Source organism: Octopus sinensis, linkage group LG7, assembly GCF_006345805.1.
Source record: "Octopus sinensis linkage group LG7, ASM634580v1, whole genome shotgun sequence".
NCBI classification, from domain to species: Eukaryota; Metazoa; Mollusca; class Cephalopoda; order Octopoda; family Octopodidae; genus Octopus; species Octopus sinensis.
In genome coordinates this window covers 96,559,985-96,572,153 of record NC_043003.1, presented here as the reverse complement: position 1 = coordinate 96,572,153, position 12,169 = coordinate 96,559,985, and the positions used below count along the sequence as shown (strand labels likewise).

Here is a 12,169-nt window from a genome sequence, read left to right as displayed (position 1 = left end):
ATTTCCTCCATGAGGTCCAACTGCCTGAGATCAGTCCTTACCACTTTATCCCATGTTTTCCTGGGTCTCCTTCTTCCACAGGTACCATCCACTGTCAGTGATCGGCACTTCTTTATGCAGATGTCCTCATTCATATGCATCACATGCCCAAACCAACATAGTCTTCTCTCTTGCATGCTACATTTGATTCCTCTTATGTCCAACTTTTCTCTCAATACATTTGCACTTTGTCGTACATGTGCATAGTTAATTAATATTCAGAAAAATTCCATATTCCTACTTAGACATTCTTGAATTTCTATCTATGATTTGATTGGAGTAGTCATTTAACAGTCTTATAATTTGATGAAATAAACTCAAGATTTTTCTGTTGAAATATTCTATCATTGTTTCAAAGTTTTAATTAATTTTGAAAATAATGAAGAATTTATTAAAATAACTGTCAATATCAAGCTGGTAGGAAGGCAGCAAATAGGCAGAATCTTTTGCATGCCAGACAAAATGCTTAGTGCTATTTCTTTCAGCTCCACATTCAGAGTTCAAATTCTACCAGGGTCAACTTTGCCTGTTATCCTTTCGGGAACAGTAAAATAAGTATCAATTAAGCACTGGGCTCAATGTAATTGACTTCTTCCTCTCCTCAAAATTGCTGGCCTTGTGCAAAAAATTAGAGAGAATTACTAAGAAGTTATTTGAAGTATAAATTAACATGAAGCTTTGAGGAAGTTTTTTTTTTTAATCACAGGAACATTGGTATCAATTAGCTTAATCTCAATTAAATAGTAGATTGCAATTATGAGTTAAAAGATCGAAAGTTCTTGACACTTGATCTATGAAAACATTACAATTTAGGAAAAATTTTCCATAGCTGGTATTTTTTTCCTTTTTTTTATGGTAATTATTATTGCTTTAAAGCTTATTTTCATGTTGGCTTTGATGAATTTGAACAGGATTCCATTTGTCTTCATCCTCTGCTACCTTTTCTGTAAGGCCTAATATTCTCAAATCTAGCCTCACAACACATAAGTAAACCAATGAATGAGCTTCTATGGGGTGAGGTTGGTGTTAATACAATATAATAAATTAATAAATATAACTAATTAAAATGACATCCATGATGAACACAAGTATCATAATTTAATGGCTAATTCTGATCAAGAAATGTAGGGGTAATAACCCCCAAATTTTAATCAATAAATTTTTTTTTTTTTAATAGAAGGGCAATGCAGTGAGATGAATCTAATCTTAGCAAATTCATTAGAACACCCTTTGTATGAAACCAATTGGTAAGGTCCATGCTAAACAATGGTAGAGAGGGGAAAATGAACAATTCTGATTAAGAAAGGTTGGGGAGACAACTTTACAACAAAGATATGAAACTCCATTGTTGGAATGTAGATATCAAAAGCAATGTTACATTTTAAACTTAAGAAAAGTCTTGCATATTTTTACAGTTCCACTTTGTAATGTGTAAATTAATTTGTTGATTTCTTTTTCTGAAAACAACATTGCCTTTGAAGTGTTATGTGATGTAGTGGTCACAAGTCCAACAAAGGCTGCACATGTCGATATTACTGTCTTCTTCACATCTTTGGGAAGCATACCCATGCATAGTCTTTTTCTTTTAGTATACTGAACATTTCACATCCAGGTCTTTGAGCGATTTCCTGTTGATGTCAGTCTCTTGCAGGTCTTAACGTCTATGAAGTGGATTTCCTCTACAGATCAGTCAAATATCCCAAATGTTGGAATGAGGTACTGGTACTGTAAATACATTGTGGAACATTGTCTTGTAAAAAGAGAGTTCCAGCTGCCAGATTTTTCTATTTTCTATTTTTACACATGCATGCACACACACACACACACGTCTATATGGTGAGAGTCTTTCAGTTTCTCTCTACCAAATTCATTCACATCACTTTGGTCAGTGCACTTGCTGATGATGCATCACGATGGGACTGAACCTGAAATCATGTAATTGGGAAGCAAACTTCTTAACCACACAACCATGCCTGTGCCTTCACACACACACACACACACACACACACACATATATATATATATACACACACACACACACATATATATATATACACACACACACACACACACACACACACACACACACACAAACAGACACAAGCAAGATGCAATGGGTAAATTGTTGCTATTTTATAGTGCATGCCCATTGTTTTTGATTTTGTCAACTACACAGTCTAGTAGGGTCAGTTGAGCACTGTGTATGAGAAAACAGCACCACGACGCAATTCACTCAGCCAGAAATTTGGAATCAACATGCTGTACTGCTTGGCATTCACGCCGGAAGATCCAATACAAACATTTTAGAGTGTTTGGGTGTCAATCTGAGGACATGTACCAAGAGTTATAAAAATCAAACTTCCAGTTAGCATCATGGTGTTTGGAATGATCACCAGTGATGGCTACATTATGCCTCCATTCATCTTCCCACATGGCCTCACACTCAACATGGAGGCCTACATCAAGTGCCTGGAGGAGGTAGTGCTATCCTTGGTGAAGAGGGTGGCTACTGGAAGACCCTATGTCTGTCAAAAGGACTTTACACCATGCCACACAGGCAGAACCCAGTCACAACTGTCAAACAATTTCTGTGACTACATCACCCCTACATCTGGCCACCTAACTCCCCACACTGCAACTCCTTTGAGTGTGAGACCAGCAAAACTCCTTGTAACACCAAAGATGAACTGAAGGCAAGAATTATGGCAGCATTCACCGACTTAAACAAGGAGACCATCCAGAGGAGTTGCAGGAGACTTCAAAGTCGTCTGGAGGCTGTGGTTGAAGCCAATGATGATTTTATTGAATAAATTTACTCTTTAGTATTTCAAGATATTTTTTTGTGCTTTTGGTAAATATATCTATTAAAATGAGATATCAGTGTTATTTTCATTTTTTCATAATTTAGACAACAGTTTATTCAGTGCACCCTTTATATATAGAGAGAGAGATGTACAGATAGATAAGTGGACAGACAGGTAGATAGATAGAGAGATAGATAGATGGATGGATAGATGGACGGACGGACGGACGGACATACATACATACACACATGCACACACACATGCACACACACATGCCACACAAACTTAATTAAGAAGAAATACAAGAGCTTGAAAGAGGAATGGTTGAAATATAATGATTAAGAGAGAAACCAAGAAGGTACATTTACGTGGGGTTTAGATAGTAGTATAGATCATCAATTTTTCTCCTTCCTTTTCTATATTACTCCAAGTGAAAGAATGCTTCTTAGAGTGTTTGGGGCTCTCAAATTTTCAGGGTAAATAACAACTTTACTTATTGTTGCTGACAATATAAATCCATCCAGAATACTCTGTCATGAAGTCAGCATGTGAACATACATGTAAAGTTGAAAGGACCCTTCAGTTTTGTCATAGGCATGGCTACCTTCCTAGTGCTCTGATATGAAAAAAATGAAGCTAGGAAAGTGTTAGGAAGCACATCTGGTAGCGGTGGTGGTGGCGGCAGCCTTCATCATACTCATGTCCTTAATTAAATCCACAGGAAGACCATCTGCATGACGTTCTCCTGAAACCAAATCACACACACATACATTGAAATAGGAACCTTTTAGAACTGTCTTCCTACCTATATTTTTCCACCAATCTGTAACATTCCTAGCTGAACATTAACCCTTATAAAGCTTGTCCAGTAACCCTTATCTTTTGTCTAGAGAGACTGGAAGGAAATATGAAAAAAAAAACATTTATAAATAAAAAATCAGTTTACACATACATCTAGAAGTATGGAGGCAGAGCAGAAGTTTTGAGGAATTATTCAAAATGTATGCATTTTCTATAAAAACTGAATAAATGTGTGTATGGTTATCAAATAAAATATTATCTTGGTCTCAGGATAATGTACCATTTATCTCTTCAGCATCCCGTTGTAAGAAGCACATTCAGAAAGCTATTGATGACATCAAAAAAGAACAACCAGATGCAGTTAGTAAGTAGATCTATTATTTTGATTCTGTTAATATAATTGAGACATTAAAAGATCAAAGATTTTTAATCAAATTTTTCTTCTTCTTTTGAACCCATTTCCATTTCTCTTAGAAGTAGTCCACCACAATGTTAACCCTTTTGGTACCAACCTGCCTGAGATTACCTTTAATTCTTTGATACAAATTTCCTGTTTTAAACTGAATTAAATTAAATCTTTCCATCAAAATTTCGTGTTTATGTTCCAAATACCAACTTAGTAATTGCGATACTATTTTACTAAATTCTTCATTAATTTCAACATTAGCTGAAACTAGGCAATGTATTTCTACAGAAAATGTGGCAGTAAAAGGGTTAAGAGATGTTGTACACTCAACACGAGCCAGTCTATTCTTGTCACTGGTCCCTATCTGCAGCAAGGTCAGCAGCCTTATTCAATCTAACATTGTACAGTGATACCTTGCAGTATGAGTTTAATTCGTTCCATGAGCAGGCTCATTTTACAATTTACTGACTTTACAAATAAATTTTCCTCATTGAAATTAATTAGAATATAATTGATCTGTCCCAGGCCCACAAAACCACCCAAAAATCATTTTTTATGGGCTTTAAAACAGAAAAGGTGCAGTTACTAGGGAAAGGACAATTGTAAAATCATAATAAAAGAGAATGCAAAAGAAATATGTAAAGTGGTTTTATTAATTTAATTACCTTAAAGATGAAACAATTTGTGTGCAAGGAAGATGCTGGAGCAGGGATGTGGCGGATTATTGTTTGGAAGGAGAATCTCCTTCCATTATGACTTCAGGAAGAACAATTTCTGGCATTTTCTCTCACACTTCATTTAATTTAGGCATTTTGGACATACTTTCACACTTTTCATACTTCATTAGAAACATATCAAGAGAAGTCCACTTTTTCCTTCCTTTCAAAATGTTACCAAAATGTGCCAGAGCAGTGTCATTAAATGAAACAGCTGCACATCCTGTAGATACTTTTCCAGGATGATATTTTTCTACAAATTCAGAAACATACTGCCACTTTGTCAACACTGCCTTTATGTCAATTGTAGAGATAGCCTTCTCCTCTACACTGTCCTCTACTGGGGAACTAATCTTGTCCACTGCACCTGAGTGCTGCTATTCCTGAAACTGCACGAGTTCATCTGTCATAAGCCCTTCTGAGTGTTCCTTGACAAGATTGTTAATGTCCCCATTGTCAGCCTCGAGGCCCATGGACTTGCCAAGAGGCACTATCTCCTCGACTACTGATGTCTCAGACTCAAACACCTTGAAGTCTCTTTTGGATACACAATAGGTGCAGGAGTGGCTGTGTGGTAAGTAGCTTGCTAACCAACAACATGGTTCCGGGTTCAGTCCCTCTGCGTGGCATCTTGGGCAAGTGTCTTCTGCTATAGCCCCGGGCCGACCAATGCCTTGTGAGTGGATTTGGTAGACGGAAACTGAAAGAAGCCCGTCGTATATATGTATATATATATGTGTGTGCATGTATGTTTGTGTGTCTGTGTTTGTCCCCCTAGCATTGCTTGACGACCAATGCTGGTGTGTTTACGTCCCCGTTACTTAGCGGTTCGTCAAAAGAGACCGATAGAATAAGTACTGGGCTTACAAAAGAATAAGTCCTGGGGTCGAGTTGCTCCATTAAAGGCGGTGCTCCAGCATGGCTGCAGTCAAATGACTGAAACAAGTAAAAGAGTAAAAGAGAAAAGAGAGAATCAGACCACAATTTCCTCCATGCAGAATTCAACATTCTTCTCATTACACCCTGCCAGGCCACATTGATGATTTTCAGACAGTTAGCAATGTTGTAGTGCTCCTTCCAAAACTCACAAATGGTAGATTTGTATTTGTACCCAAAGAACCGACGAAACAGATATTTGGTGTACAATTTCTTAAAATTAGAAATCACCTGTTGGTCCATGGGCTGCAAGATAGGGGTGGTGTTGTGTGAAAGGTATAGAACTTTTATGAATTTAAATTCATCCAGGGTATCATCTTCGTAGTTAGGAGAGTAAGCAGGAGCATTGTCGAGGATGAGGAGGGCCTTGAGAGGAATATCATTCTCCAGAAGGTACTTTTTCACTGCTGGTCCAAAGATAAGTTTGACCCATTCAGAGAAGAATTGCCTGGCAATTTTGCTCTCCACATGACCTGCAGCTTCTCCTTCTGGATTTTGTGCAACTTGAACACTCATGAGTTTTCAGAATGGTAGGCAAGGAGCAGCTTAATCTTCAAGTCTCCACTCACTTTGGTACAAAGGATGAGAGTTAGCCTAACTTCCATAGGCTTGTGACCTAGCATTTTCCTCTCCTCTGCAGTTATGTAGGTTCTTCTGGGCCTTTTTTTTTTTTGTTCCAAAAAAGGCCAGTTTCATCACTGTTGAATACCTGTAATGCTATGTACCCCTTGGCTGCGATGAGCTGATGGAATTCACACAAGAAATTCTCAGCTGCCTTTGTGTCAGAACTCAATGCTTCTCCATACCTGATGATGCTATGAACACCAGTTCTCTTCTTCAAATTATTGAATCCACCACAACTGGCCTTAAATGCATCTGCTGATGTCTCCTCTGTCAATGTTCCAGGATTCTGCTTCAGGAGATCCCCATACAGTTCTTGTGCTTTCTCGCAGATGGTCTCCGTAATCATATCCTTCTGGAAGTTGCTTCTCATTGATCCGCAGGAGAAGCAATTTTTCCATCTCTTTGTGGGCAGATGTGCTTTGTAACAGCCTTGATCATGTCCTTTTTCTTCAGGATGGTGCAGATGGTTGACATGCTATGTCAACTACATGCACTCCTCTCTCACATCCATCAATGGTATCCTTTTTCAATTCTATCATAATCAGCTTTTTCTTCTCAGCAGTCTTTTGCACTAACCGTTTTAGGACCCATGGCTAACACTATTAATTATCATAAAATAATAGCAAAAAGCACACAAAATTAAAAAGAAAACACTGGGAAAAACACAGCAGGAATGCTGCCACAATGAGATAAAGTGGAGGCTGTGCTTGTTGGTAGAGTGTGTGCGAGCTCAGAGCTGACTCTCATGGCGGTGAGCTGGCAGAAACGTTAGCGCGCTGGACAAAATGCTTAGCGGTATTTTGTCTGCCTCTACGTTCTGAGTTCAAATTCCGCCGAGGTTGACTTTGCCTTTCATCCTTTCGGGGTCGATAAATTAAGTACCAGTTACGCACTGGGGTCGATGTAATCGACTTAATACCTATGTCTGTCCTTGTTTGTCCCCTCTATGTTTAGCCCCTTGTGGGTAATAAAGAAATAGGTCACTTGTATAAAACTCACTTGCACTGCAGATTTCCACTTGTACTTCAAGACAAAAATTCACATGTGCCTCGGCCAGATATCTAACACTTAACTGTGTTTCTGGCAAATATAATTTAACTCTCAACTTGTAAATAGACATAATTTTGAATTAAAGTGAGCTTGACACTAATGTACTTGATAAGTGTTATGTATGTTCACAATGTTGAGCTCATATTCTGTCATGGACAAATTTTGTAATAGCAGTTGGCATACCTATAAGTGAACACAAACATCTTGTAATATTGTGGTGGCTAGGATAACCTCTAGCTTGCCTTGTTTAGCATACAACATGCCTGTCTGAAGTAGTTAACATAGACAAGAATGCATGAGGAAAGATCGATCCTATCCAAAAATATTTTCAAGAAATTTCATGAGACTTCTATTTAACTACCCTTTATCTTTTGGCCACCAACCTGCCTGAAACTGCCTCTAGATCTATGATACATATTCCCTGTTTTAAATTAATCTTAATTATAGCCTGCCATCAACATTTCATACAAATTTATTTTCCAAGCACCAGATTAATAATTACAAAGTTATTTTAATAAGTTCTTTATTATTTTCAAAATTAACTGAAACAAAACTGGTGTGTTTTAACAGTGAGAGGTCACAAACTCTCAACTTTACTATATGTCTACACTAGTATTTTTTTACCTTAAATCAAATACTTTTCTTTTTCTTTCTTTTTTTTTTTAGTTGAAGGATTTGAAGTTGACCTTGGCTCAATGAAGTCTGTTCACAAATTTGCATATGAGTTCAAATCTCGTAGGCTTCCTCTTCATATACTGATTAACAATGGTATGTTTGTTCAAAGCAATGATCTTTTTCTATATTTCTTTTTTCACCTTTTTTGGCAGCATCATTATTGCATATGACAAAATGTTTAGCAGAATTTCTTTCGATCTCTTCACATTCTAAGTTCAAACTCTGCCTAAGTTGACTTTACCTTGAGATCTGGGATCAATGTAATTAACAAACACCCTCATCCTAAAATTGCTGGCCTTGTGCCAAAATTTGAAACCATTATTATTATTACTACTACTACTACTACTACTACTACTACTAGTACTACTACTAATAATAATAATAATAAGAAGAAGAAGAAGAAGAAGAAGAAGAATACTCTGTGTGCATAAGTGAAAGCAGGGTATTGTAATCACTAGTCTTTGTCTGTGTGTTTGCAAAATTACTTGAAAACAGCTGAACAGATTGTCACCAAATTTGGCAAATACTCATAGATATGTGACTGTGTGTGCGTGTGTAGTGATGGATTTGAGGGTTTCATTTATTTACAAGTTGATTTCTTAATTTCACCAGAGTATAAATACCTATAATGGTGATATTAAATTTTTTTTTTAAATCAAGCTTACAAATTTCCCAATAAGCAAATGATCATATTATTTATGTCCTCCAATGAACTACAGTACATTTGATTCACCTGCCATCATTGAAAGACATTCGAAACACTTTTCAAATTCTATGCAATATTTTCTGTAAGTATTTCATTTTGTTCGCTTTTTTCTCATATGAATGAACCCTCATCTACATGTGTATAGATCACGGTGTACCTATGCATGTAGACATGTGTGGGTTACATACATGCATCTATATATACATACATACATACATACACACGCACACACACACACACACACACACATATGCAACTGTGTGTACAGTGACGGATTTAAGAGTTCCATTTATTTACAAGTTGATTTCTTAATTTCACCAGAATATAAATACTTATAATGATGATACTTAAAAAAAAAATTGTAAAAAAATCAAACTTACAAATTTCTCGATAAGCAAGTTTAGTCAAACTCTTACAAAGTTTAATTCAGGTCAATTAAAAAGCATGGGTAAGTAACGCATTGTAAGCCACATTATAATTTGTGAAAAAATATATCTGCGCACTGGGTATGCATTGCCCCTCCAATGCCATTTTGTCATTACTATTATTATTGTTGTTGTTGTTGTTAATCATAGAGTGCACAGATGTTTTACACTTTGAATCAATGTCCTTTATACTGTACCAGAACCAGTTTCTTGAGATATCAAAAACCTTTCTTACAATCCTTGCTGCTCCCAGTAGAGTAGATTTCTGAATCAATACATGTCTTGTTGTTACACCAATCTCAATAAGGGAGCTGTTAAGTCTGTTGGTAATGGTACCTAGGTTACCTATAACAACAGGGATTATTTTTGTAGAAACCTGCCACAATCATCATATTTCCATACCCAAATCCCAGTATTTTCTTATTTTCTCCTGTTCTTTGACCACTTCATTTCTGATGGTGTACTCTTTTTGCCCCATGTCCAGACCAATAATATCTAGTCACCTGGCATGAATTTCACAATCAGTCTGTACATTAAAATCCCATAAAATCTTGTATTGGTTTTTTTCTATTGCACTTTCTGGTTGATGTTCATGCTACTTTCTTCCTACCTCAAATCTTCACTGCTGTAATACATCCCAATGTAGTGCCTTGGCCACACAGTCTCATCTGCATCTATATTCCTTCTGTGTCAAAGGACTATAGGAGCCTATTATGTACATAATGGATTCCTCTTTCTCATTGCATACTCTGCACTTTGCACATTTTGCAGATTTGTCGAATTTTGCCTTAATAATATTCGTCTGCAATGACTGACGTTGAGCAGCAACTATAAGTCCTCTGTTTCTTTATTAAAGTCTTCATTCCTCCTCAGCTGCAATATCTTGCATTTGTTTGAGATGTTGTCTGTGTAGTTCTTTTCCCCAGATATTCCTTTCATGTTTCTGCTTTCTGTTTTTCTTGTATTCCATCGCAGTAAACATTTGAACTTAGAACGTAGCAGTAGATGAAATACCACTAAACATTTCATCTAGCGTGCTAACGATTCTGCCAGCTTGCTGGCTTTAATGGCGTATGTATTCCCCACCTGGATGGGATGCCAGTCCATCACAGGATTACTCACTTTTGCCACCTGAGTGGACTAGAGCAACATGAAATGAAGTGTTTTGCTCAAGAACACAACACATCACTCAGTTCAAGAATCGAAATCACAATCTTACAATCATAAGTCCAACACCCTAACCACCAAGCCATGTGCCTCCACTTGATATATATATAAAAAAATCAAAGGGTAGAGCTGGAAAAATCTTTCATCTCAAGTATACTTGATCACGGCTGTCATGGGAACTAGAGGACAGCATTTTACTGGAGTAAATACTGGTGTTTGAATTGTGTAGTTAAGTAGCTTGCTTTTCCAAGCATGCCATTTGGGGCTTAGTCCCCCTGCATGGTTTGTCTTTTCTACTATATAGCCCCAGGGCGACCAAAGCTTTGCAAGCAGACTTGGTACGCAGAAATTGAAAGAAGCCTATCATTATTTATTTATGTATGTATATATGTTTATGTATCTCACAGTATTTATGCTTCCCAATCACATGGTTTCAGGTTCAGGCCTAGGGCATGGCACCTTGGGTGAGTGTCTTTTACTATAGCTCTGGACAATCAAAACCTTATGAGTGGATTTGGTAGATGGAAACTGAAAGAAGTTCATTGTGTATGTGTGTGTGTGTGCATATATATATATATATATATATATATATAATATATGTATGTATGTGTGTGTGGGATGGATATGTCTCGTTGACTTGACATTGTGAAATGGTTGTAAACAACCATAACTGTTATTTAAGTGGTGTCCTTTTCCAATCTTCCATGAAATCATACCCAGCCATATAGAAATATTACCTCACTTAAAAGCAGGTGAGGGTTGTGGGCAGGAAGGGTGGAGTATCTAACTGTAGAAAACCTCCCACAAATTCTGTTTGACCCATGCAAGCATGGAAAAATGGATGTCAAATTGACAATGATGATAGCAGTGGCAACAACATTTAATTTCACCCTTTTACAGTTCATGTTCCAATTTTCTCTGGAGTCATCTTTTTTTTTTTTTTTCCTTCCTTTAAGCTTAATTTAATCAATTAGGTCTCTCTTCTAGAAATACTGAGAAAATGGGCCCTTGCCTTGCATAAAGAAATCTGTCATATCTTATTACTCCTCTTTTGCAGCTGCTGTCATGTATGTCCCTTACAAGAAAACTGAAGATGGTTTAGAGAGGCACATAGCTGTAAACTATATGGGACACTTCTTGCTCAGTATCTTGCTACTTCCTGTCCTCAACATGTCAGGGACAAATCAGTTATTTGCTAGGATTGTAAATGTTTCGTCTTCAACACACCGTGTTGGAAATATAGACTTGTCAACTTTCACTTCAAAGTAAGTCACCACCTTTATATTATTACTGTCTTCAGGTTTTGTTTTGTTTTGTATTATTCTCCTCTTTAATTTAGTAATTTTAAACTATTCTTACTTTTTCGTACAGTTTCTGTTCAACTAAATTCACTCATGAAGCATTGGTCAGCCTGTGTCTATAGTAAAAGACACTTGGCCAAAATGTCATGCAGTAGGACTGAACCTGAAACCATATGGTTGTAAAATGAACTTCAAACTACACACACACACACATGTATGCACCTGTATATTCCTGTATACGAGGGGTGCTGAAAAGTTGCTGGCTTTGTGTAAAAGAAAATACAGGAGGATCACTTAACCCTTTAGCATTTAAACCGGCCATATCCGGCCAAAAGTATTCTGCTTGTTTTATGTTCAAACTGGCCATATCTGGTCTCTCACACCAGCCCTACAATATCATCTTAAAAATTAACAGCTACTTCATCAAATTCTCATAGCTACAAGATTAATGAATGATTAATTCAAAACAATGTAGATGAAGAAGCATTAATTTTGGCAGAATAATGCGAACACTAAAGG

At 36.9% G+C, this 12,169-nt stretch overlaps 1 protein-coding gene across 1 annotated transcript in view; it reads left to right on the top strand.

Annotated features, from left to right (window-relative positions):
* Window positions 1–12,169, top strand: part of LOC115214136 — a 45,557-nt gene that overhangs the window by 18,997 nt on the left and 14,391 nt on the right. The window contains exons 3-5 of the mRNA XM_036504977.1: window positions 3,940–4,008; window positions 8,043–8,144; window positions 11,407–11,614. Of these exons, the coding sequence (XP_036360870.1) occupies window positions 3,940–4,008; window positions 8,043–8,144; window positions 11,407–11,614 (379 nt within the window). The remainder of the gene's footprint in view (window positions 1–3,939; window positions 4,009–8,042; window positions 8,145–11,406; window positions 11,615–12,169) is intronic.